Below are 9,994 nucleotides of genomic sequence, written 5' to 3'. Positions count from 1 at the left end.
TAGATCTATGACCCCGTAACATGCCTCTGTATTTACCATCCCCTAGTTTATCGGGGAACAAGTCTTCAGCAAAACCCTAAACATGTCCTGCTGTTGTGAAAAGGTTTCCTTACCAGATCCAGCAGTGAATGAATTACTCTCCGTGAATTAAATAAAAAAGGGTGCTATTATGTCCTTTTCTTCCCCAAAAAGAATGGCTGTAAACAAACCCAAGGGGGCTACCGAGGACTGAGGAAGAATAGGGGATGCTGGCTACCCTACCTGACATAAGCAGGCCTAGCATCCTCCTAGATTACAGTCGCCGCTGTCAGTTCACACAGCCGTACCCCCCCACCCGCCTAAAAGGTGACCAGTGGTTATTTATTCCAGAGGGGAGCAAAACCTTGTGGGCTTCTAAGGCCACAAGAAACTTCGGCAGAAACATGGTTCATCCCCCAAAACAGCGGCCCCCATGCCCTCCCCCTAAGCTTAGTGGGGGCCGGGCATTTGGTGAGAGTCTGGCGGCCTCTACCGGGCACCTCGGCAAAGGGACGTTCCCCAAACCCAGACACGACATGTGGCGCTCTGGAGAGGTGAGAGCGAGCGCGAGTCCGCCGGGGGCGCTGGGGAATCTGCAGCGGGGCAGCGCGCGGCCTCGGGCGCGGCGTGGAGCAGAGCCGCAGGGAGGCGGCGGGAGCGCGGGGCTCCGGGTGCCCTCGGCGCCGAGCTCAGGGCGAGTTCGCGCCGGCAGCATGGGGCTGTGATTCCTCACTGGCCTGCCGCGCCCGCCGCAGGGACAGCGGGCGGCGGAGAAGAAGGATGCGCCCTCGCCGACGGCTCATCAGCCGGGGCCTGCGCGCAGGGTAAGGAGCAGAGGCGACCACGGTGGTCGGCGCCCTGGGCTCCGGGCTGGGACGATCGCAGAGCAGCTGGGCTCTGGCGAGCCCACAGCGCAAACTTTGCCCGGAGACTGCGGAGGCCACAGGCACGGAGGGCAGGGCAGGGGACCCGGTGGAGAGGCTGGACGGGGCTCCGGGCGCAGCGCCTCGAGGTTCAGGGTGGACACCGGATAGCCGCTACCTGCCGCTCTCGCCGTGCTCTCCCGCCTCTTAAAGCCGCTCCCGCCCGGGAGCAGGGGCGCGCGGTGGGCGCGGGCCCCACTTGGTGTCGCGCGCCTGTCGCGCGGGCTGCTCGAGGCCGGCTCTGGCTGCGCCGCCACTGCACCGCGCGCAGCAGAGGAGGAAGGCGCTGCCTGGCGAGCGCTCAGCCGACCCTGTCCGGGGCTAAGGAGGTCCGGAGGGCTAGGCGCCAGCCCGAGGGCCGGTCCACTGGAGGTGTCCGGCGGCGCTGCGGAGCGGCAGGTGCGGGGTGGCGGAGGCTGCGGCTCCGCAGTGCTACCCCCTCGCCCACCTGCGCTGTGCGCCAGCCCTGGTGAGCTCGCACCGCGATGGGGTGGGGGTGCGCCCGGGAGAGCAGCCTAGCAGTGGGGATCGGGAAGTCTGGGGCTGAGGGGCGGCAGAAGGCTCGCCTGGGTTTCCCGCATGCGGCGCCGCGTGCTCACCGCCTAGACTACCGAGCCCCAGGATGAGCCCAGGCGACCACAGCATGTCAGCCTTTTCTGTTCTTGACTGGAGGCTCAGAGGGCCTTCTCCTCCGAGATGGAAGTACCTGTTGTGTGCTTTCTAGTTCTGGACTTTAGGGGGTCTCCCTGGAAAGATGTTTCTTTTGGGACTCTGGCTTGATGGTGTACGTTGAGCACCTATTTACGTTATGCGCATGCTGAGATAGATGTGCCTTCTCTAAGGTTGTTGCTGGCCCGGGAGCAGTGCTTGCTTGGATTTCCACTGCACTAACCAGAGCCCAGATAAGAACAGAGAGATATTTGCCAAGCGTCATGATTCTAAGTCATTCAGTCCTGGGGCAAGATGCCAAGCCAGAAAGTCCGACCCTCACAGACAGGTCTACCGTGGCGCTCCTCTAGAAGATGTGTTTCTGACGTATGCCTTTCCCCCTCTTCCCACACACTTTCAGCACCTTGCAGAACAAGAATCAGCTTGCTGGCTTTGAACGTGTGACAAATATTTCAGAAAGGTAAATTTATCTCACTTGTGGATTTGATAGATACAAAATGCAGTTGCCAAATAACTTTGAGCCCTGTGTTAATAAATGGGTCGTTTAGACCGTGTTAAAAAAAGTACAACAGTATTTGAGGGATGCACCGAGTCTATCGACTGTGCATTCTGTAAAACTGAAGCAAAAACCTGTACTGTCACCTTTTCACACCGTCTTGCTGCCCACAGAAAAGTGGTACAAACCGCCGGCCCAGTCTGCTGGTGACAAGGACCAGGTTCCAGGCTTTGTCAGCGTCTCTGTGGCAGCGGCATGCTGGGACCCACTGGATGGCAGGGACGTCCGTGTTCATGTGCGTTTCCCCTTTGTGTGCTTTCAGCTTCAAGATCAAGTTGGAGGAAAGAACAGTTTTTCTTCCAAATTCCTCTGCTCCAACTATTATTCGTACTGGGAATGGACAATGGCATGGTGTCTAGATTTATCATGACTAAAACCCTCCTTGTCTTCTGTGTTTCCATGGCCTTATCCAGTCACTTTGGGTAAGTTCTCCCCTTTGATTTCATTGTATGGTCCTGGGGTCCTGGACCATTGTGAGCCCCTGTAGCGTAGGGCAGGACTGTCTTGGCTTGCCACCTCTGCAATCCTGCATCCATCCTTCAGTTGTGCTGAATGTGTCCCGACCCATGCTTTCTTTCCGAACAACGCTGCTCCGGGTGCAGGGTCTCTGAGATGAGTTAGACAGGAGAAAAGAGGATTTTGCAAGCGGAAGCAGAAGATGGCTTGAGGGAAGCTGTTTCCTCCCGCTCAGGTTGGAAGACATTCAGAAGTTCATGGGCGTTAAGGACGTCTGCTGCTGGTAGACAAGTGTCTAACACACTGATTCCTTCCTCGTGGCCATTAGGCTGCTGATTTTGCTTTTTTTTTTTTTTAAAGCCAGGCTGATGTTGTGCATGTGGCATGGAAAGAGATCCAAAATAGTCTTGGCTGAGCCAAGCGCAGAGATCAGAGACTACACCTGGCTCACCTCCGAGACGCTGGCGATGCCGTTTCCACTGGCCTCTTCATTTGGGCCGTTAGTGTCTCTGTACCAAACTAGCCTTTCCCTAGCACACTAGTAATTCTCAGTGTTCCAAATGCAAGCCATTAGGAGGCAGTCAGTGTCCTTCTTCTCTCCTATGTCCCTCCCTGCCCTAAATTGTCCTGGCTAATCAAAAGGATTGCAAGTTGAAGTGGTCCCGTTGGACAGCGCGTGCTGCTTGGTTTCCTGTTTACCACTGTTCATTCCCAAGGGAGCACTTGAGCTAGTTAGAAGGACCGCAGCTCACAACCATCCGTTTCCATTAGTACTGCTAGAGGGTACAAGCTGCTTGGCGGGGGTTCACACTTGTGGCCAGGGTAAGATAAGATGTATCCCCAGCATCTGAGGACGTCTTAATTGGTCCTCTCATCCCTCCTCTCTTCTCCTCTCCTCCTCCTGTTTCCTCCTGTCCGTCTCTCATCTCGCTTGTTTTTATCTCTCCCTCTGTCCCCTCTACATTTCTAATTGTGTCTGTCTCTTTCCTCTCGCCATCTCTTTTTCTTCTTCCTCTCTCTTCCTCTGCTCAAACGGGAAGGGACAGAAGAGCAGAGAGTGTCCAGAACACAGGCAGGAAACGTCATTCTTCAGCAATGACATCCTTACTTGCCCGGAAAAGTGGTGTCTTGGCAGGCTATTGCCCAGTCCTCTGCATCCGCTGTCTGTTTACGATTTACACACATGCAGAATGCACTCTGGAATCCGTTTTTTACGGGTCAAATGTTTAGCGACTTTGCTTCTTAAACCGAGCAACACACACTCTGTCTAACAGGTTGTACTTGCCATGAGTCAAAAGACACACCAGGAAAGATGTGGTAGTCCTTGTTTACTGGATGACATTCTTGCCTTGCTCATACTGACAAAACCTACTCCCCCCCACCCCTCCAGCCCTTTGATTTTCCATCTACTGTGTGAAGAGATTTTCCTTTGCAAGTTCTTTGTGAAATCCTATAAATTGCGTGTCTGCTGAATGGAAGGTGCATGTGAATGAAATCCCAAGGAACATGCACCGGTGCAAATTCATACGTTGAAATAGCTGGCTTACTTTTCTGATGTTCTATGCATTACTGAGTGATATCTTAGAACTTCTGCCCATGCTGTGCTGTGCTATATTGGGAACATACGTTTATAGGATTTGGCAAAATAATTACGATTATGAATCAAATCAGGCAGGAAGCTATCACTCTCTCTTGGTAGATGCAAGACAGAAGTAGGAAGGTATGTGTATGTGTGTAGCTAGTTTCTTGTTTAATTCTGTGGCTTGCTAAGGTCTTCTGTGAATTATAGATGGGCTTACAAGTCTCTGGAAGGAAATGCAGATTAAGTCTGAGACTACCCCTCAATTTTTTCAGAAACACTGACTGTTGGAGATGATATTAATTTTTAGATATGAAGGTTTTAATTGTTTTATAGTCTACCATAAAATAATACTTACAAACTACAAAATCTACGTGAGATGCAGCTAGGTTTATTTTAAAAAGGGTGCCCTAAGTTCCCAGATCCCATGTCATCACACTTCCCATTTTCCTAACACTGCTTGCCCTGTGCATATTTGTGTGTGTCTAGGGTCACACTGGACGTTCAACTCTTTGTTAGTCTTTGGCCCTAAGCTTCTGCTCTTGCAAATTCTTTTGGCTATGTGATTTCAAAATGGACAGGTAGTGTAGCAGTGTATGAATGGGCTGCCAGTAGCTACTTCCCAACCTGGGGGCATTTACATTACTCCTGATCTTCCAGGTATCCATTCTCTTGTGTAGAACATGCTTGGTTTATCAGTTGAAGCATTTGAACTTGTTTCCATGAGAAGATATCCCTGTGAGTGATGTCTTATACACCCCCATGGGAGTGGACTAGCACAGCAGGGGCCATGAGCGATGTCTTACACACGTCTGGGAGTGGACTGGCACAGCAGGGACCGTGAGTGATGTTTTACACGCCCCTGGGAGTGGACTAGCACAGCAGGGGCCGTGAGTGATGTTTTACACACCCCTGGGAGTGGACTCGCACAGCAGGGGCCGTGAGTGATGTTTTACACACCCCTGGGAGTGGACTCGCACAGCAGGGGCCGTGAGCGAATGCTCGGCTTCTTTAGATGTGGTGGGGGAGTGGGCAAGCAGCACATAGCATACCCAGAACACACTGGATGATATATCAAGCCCCACTTACTCCTTCTCAGACGAGGTTCTGCTGACTTACAGATTAATTCTATGTCAGAACCATTGTGTTGAAACCCTACCAGTTCCGTAAAGTTTCCCCGACTTTAAATCTTGACAGGCTAATAACTACTACAAGGCAAAGCACCCATTTTCCCAGTGTTTTCGGCCAATCCTGAGGTTAGTGTCATTAGCCCCATCCTGCCGCTGGCAAGGTGGGGTGGCTGAGTATCTACTCAGCCTACACCTGCTGGGACCCCCCTCCCCCCCACTGCGCTGCCCTGTGCCCTTCTGCTCACTTCTCTTCTGTGCTCCTTTCTCTAACTGCGAGTTTGCAATCTGGCAAAGCAATCGAGATGCTCGGGGGTCTGATCATGGAATGGAGCATGCATTTGGGGATTTGGAAGAGTTTTCTGCACTCTGAGACTGGGGAAGGGAACGGTTTGAATACAATCTCCTTACCTCCTCCTCCCACCAAAGAAGGGATTTCTGTGATTAAGGTTCAAAGGCGGTTGAAAGGGGAAGTTGTAAAGATCTTAGTTGGATTGTGACTCGGATCAGAGAATTACCGATGCTCCTAAATTCGCCCAGGAGACTTGTGAGCTGGCAGGGGTGAGGAGATCTATGCAGAATCAGGCAGGGGAGAATGAGAGAGGCACCATGGACGGTTCTGTACTAGTGCAAGCAGACACATCACATTTGTAAAACCCCGTGCGTTCGGCAACAGAGGATATATGTAAGAGGAGGAAAGCGTATTTGGTGATTACATAAGGCCGTTAACGCGAACCTGCTTTGGAAATATCATGAGGACTATTTGTCTTTCTCCACGTGTCTTTCTAAATTTAGTCACCGGTAGCTCATTTTCAATCGTTTTGTAATTTTACTATCGGTTATGAGTTACAAAACAGGGCGTGAGTCAAGCAAAGAACTAAGCCAAGGCCTTATAGTCAGCTGCTGCCCCGACCCAGTCAGACACGTGAAGCTATTTAAGCCATTCCAGTTATTTAATGAAACCGGTTGTCTAAATTACACACTGTAGACAATTAGTACTGAAACAGGACGGGATCAAAGTGCTGCCCAAGTATATCATATTAAGTTTAAACTGGAATTAATTTGTCAGCATTTAAAAACCATACTTTGTTAGACTTGACAGGCTAGTAACAGTTTCAAAACACATTTGAAGATTTTCGGTTCAGTATGGTAATGTCAGATGTCATTCATTTACTGGTATTGACATAAAGATTTGTTTAGAGCAAGGGGAAATATGTCTTAAATTTTTACGTGGGAGCTTCAATTCAAACAGATGTTGGAAATGATATTTTTATTTGATTTTTATTGAGCTCTACATTTTCCTTTGCTCCCATCCTGGTTTGGCCCTCTCCCAAGGTCCCCATACTCCCAATTTACTCAGGAGATCTTGTCTTTTTCTACTTCCCATGTAGATTGGATCTATTTATGTCTCTCTTAGGGTCCTCATTGTTGTCTAAGTTCTCTGAGATTGTGATTTGTGGGCTGGCTTTCTTTGCTTTATGTTTAAAAACCACTTATGAGTGAGTACATGTGATAATTGTCTCTGTGTCTGGGTTACCTCACTCAAAATGATGACTTCTAGCTCCATCAATTTGCCTGCAAATTTCAAGATGTCGTTATCTTTTTTCTGCTGTGTAAATGAACCACATCTTCCTTATCTATTCTTCTGTCAAGGGGCATTTAGGTTGTTTCCAGGTTCTGTATGACAAACAATGCTGCTATGAACATACTTGAGCACATGTCCTTGTGGTACAATTGAGCAGCCTTTGGATATATACCCAAAAGTGGTATTACTGGGTCTCGAGGAAGGTTGTTTTTTAATTTTCTGAGAAATCGCCACACTGACATCCAAAGGGGTTGTACCAGCTTGCATTCCCACCAGCAAGGCAGAAGTGTTCCCTTTACCCCACAACCTCTCCAGCATAAGTTGTCATCAGTGTTTTTGATCTTGGCCATTCTTACAGGTGTGAGATGGAATCTGAGAGTTGTTTTGATTTGCATTTCTCTGATGACTAAGGATGTTGAGCATTTCCTTAAGTGTCTTTCAGCCATCTTATATTCCTCTGTTGGAAAACGATATTTTTAATTGACAGTGAAAAACGGGGTTTTTACAAACATGAAGAAAGGTCTTTTCTTTCCCCGTGAATACATGTGACAGCCTGGCCTTTGGTTCCGTAAAGAGGAATCTTTCCATCCTCCTTTCCAACACGCTAGGATAGATGCCTCTCCTCGCTGCAGCAGTGAGCATGTCTGGATCTTGCCTGCACTCGCCATGTCTCCTGAGGCGGGAAGTTGTCTTGAATACCCTTAGATAACAAGTGCGTCCCTCTCCAGAGATGCAGGTTCCTGAGGCCCAGGACACACGGTCCATAGAATAGCTGGAAAAGCACGGCAGAGTGCAGCCAAAGCAGTTAGCAGGGGCAGGGTCGATCTGATGGTTCTGTATGGAGACTGCAGAGAGGAACAGTTTAGATGAGGATGGTGGTCCCCGCATAGGACAGAGGGTTCGCGTCTCGGCAGGGTGATGGAGCTGTCTCTAATGTTATTTTAAAAGATATAGAGAGACTATGTTCCCAGACATTCGACACGCCAGTGCTCAGTGAGCAGCGCTCAGAGGGACGCCATGGAGCATGGCTCTTCTAAGCAGGCTGTCCCCAAGTGCCAGCATGAGTCACTAGCGGGGATCAAGGAAGGGGAAGATTTGGGGTACTTGGGTTTTTATGAAGAGTCAGTGGCACAAAACACACATTTTAATTGGTATGGAATTCAAAGGGAAGTATTATAATTAAAAGCAAAAAGATATCTTATCTCACTGCCATAGCAACAAGATTTACCAAGAGGCCTATGGGGTGCATTGCCCGAATTTTCAGAATGCTGCTGTTAAAACAGGGTGTTTAATTTTCACTGAGTCCTCACGGGGTGCATAAGAAGAGCCAAGGCTTTAGAACTTGGGAAATCGTGCCCAGTGTTTCAGGATAAAAGAGGTAGAATCACCTCTTGCCTTATGGATGGCTACTGTTCCCTTTACAAAGGAACCACAGAAAAGAAGACAGCAGGACAGGGAACATATGCGTTAGAAACAAAAGAGCATCCTAGTCGAGAAGATGAATTGGGTCCTGAGCAGCCCAGGCCACATCCACTATGATGTGAGGTTTCTGGAGCCTAATGCACAGTGAAGGACCACAGGGAAGGAACAGAAAAGCTCCAACATCGCCCTGTTTCAGAGCTGTTTCAGAAACAGACAGAACCGAAACGTCAGCAAAGCATAAGCCAGTGGTTTTTGGCTTAAAAACGAATTGACCCATCAGTTCACATCCAGTTTGGTTCTATCCCAAGATCACTAGTCTTTCGGATGGCAGGTCCAGCTTTGACCTCTCTTTTGACTTATCCTCTGAGGTCAGAAGTTCCTTAGCCAGCCTTCAGCTCAGTCTCTGAATCTCGTACCTGGGAGTAATAATTGATTCATCATCACAAGACTGATGCATTCGTCAACCCTGTGAAAAATGCTTTAGCCGATCCAGGTGTGTGTCTGTGCATTAAGACACTCTATTCATGGGGTTTAGGGGGTCCAGAGGATAGTCCACGTGCCTGGGCAAAGCTGCGTACAATGAAGACCACATCCGGGGTCATACCCATGCAGTCTTGCTTGCTTGAGTATGGTGGCAGCCATGTTTGCTGGTTACTCAAGAGCCGGAATGGAACCAGGCTTCCGTGAGGGTGTGTCCAGATGTGAAAAGACAGGTAACAAACCAGACATGGCGATGTCATGCCGACTACTGAAAGAGTTATTCGGATGGATGACAGTAAAGGCGCAGGAAGGAACTGAGACTGTAGGACTGGAGGAAGTGGGGGGGGGGTAGGAACAGCATAATGGTGGAGAAGACCAAGCCGGTGTGGGAAACGGTGATGAGTGCAGGGTACCACAGCAGCGGTCCCTTGAGGAGACTGAGAACGCCCAGCAGCTAGCCTGGCATCAGAGGTACCGGTCCACAGGAAGCACAGTCACACTATAAGGGAGAGGACTGGATTAGAGCTGGAGGATCTAGAGAGTCGGATAACTTTACTGTGAGGGTATGAGTTTCTTATTATGTGTTCGTCATTTTTTTTATTATTATTTATTTTTTTATTTTTTTGAGAAAGGATCTCATATATCCCAGGTTAGTCATAAACTGTCGGTGAAACCAAGAACAGACTTGCACTCCTGATCCTCTGATTTGGGAGATTTCGGGTGTGTGTCACCATGCCTGAAGTGTGCAGCCCTAGGCTGCGAACCCATGGCTCTGTGCAGGCTGGACAAGCCCTCTACCAACTGAGCTCCAGCCTTCTCCAGTTTTACCTTCTGGTGCCATGTGACCCTCCTACTGGAGCCAGCTGGGTATCTGAGACTAGAGACGGCTGTGCCAGGTGACCTCACTGAGGAGCCTTGAGCGAGCACTTTCCTGTTTAGAGGAAGCGGTGGCATGACCTCGGTGTCGCACCCACTGTGAGTGTGGCCTGAGTAGAGTTGAGCGAGGTCTGGGGTAAGCCTTTGTAGGAAGAAGGGTTAGGTGTGTTTTGATCAGTGAGATGTATTGATGGGATGACGTACGTGTGAAGGGAAGATGAATGGTTAAGGATACACCATCCGCTCTTCCTCTTATCAATGAGTTGGGGAAGAGAGCAGAAGAAGATGTGTGTGTGTGTGTGT

General features: G+C 49.6%; 1 protein-coding gene across 6 annotated transcripts in view; it reads left to right on the top strand.

Moving 5' to 3' along the window:
- Window positions 1–552: 552 nt before the first annotated feature.
- Gabra5 (gamma-aminobutyric acid type A receptor alpha5 subunit) overlaps window positions 553–9,994 on the top strand; it is an 85,650-nt gene continuing 76,208 nt past the window's right edge. Inside the window, exons 1-3 of one of the 6 annotated variants that reach the window (XM_013350237.2) lie at window positions 594–842; window positions 2,011–2,070; window positions 2,429–2,588. In XM_013350237.2, the coding sequence (XP_013205691.1) occupies window positions 2,503–2,588 (86 nt within the window). In that variant the 5' untranslated portion in view covers window positions 594–842; window positions 2,011–2,070; window positions 2,429–2,502. Of the gene's footprint in view, window positions 573–593; window positions 843–1,162; window positions 1,411–2,010; window positions 2,071–2,428; window positions 2,589–9,994 lie in introns of those variants that run through there. The other 5 variants (XM_026784359.1, XM_013350238.2, XM_005357818.3 and 2 more) reach the window with 5 other exon arrangements.

This window comes from Microtus ochrogaster, chromosome 22 (assembly GCF_000317375.1).
Source record: "Microtus ochrogaster isolate Prairie Vole_2 chromosome 22, MicOch1.0, whole genome shotgun sequence".
NCBI lineage: Eukaryota > Metazoa > Chordata > Mammalia > Rodentia > Cricetidae > Microtus > Microtus ochrogaster.
Note: the sequence above shows the minus strand (reverse complement) of the source record. Positions and strands in the feature narration are given on the sequence as shown.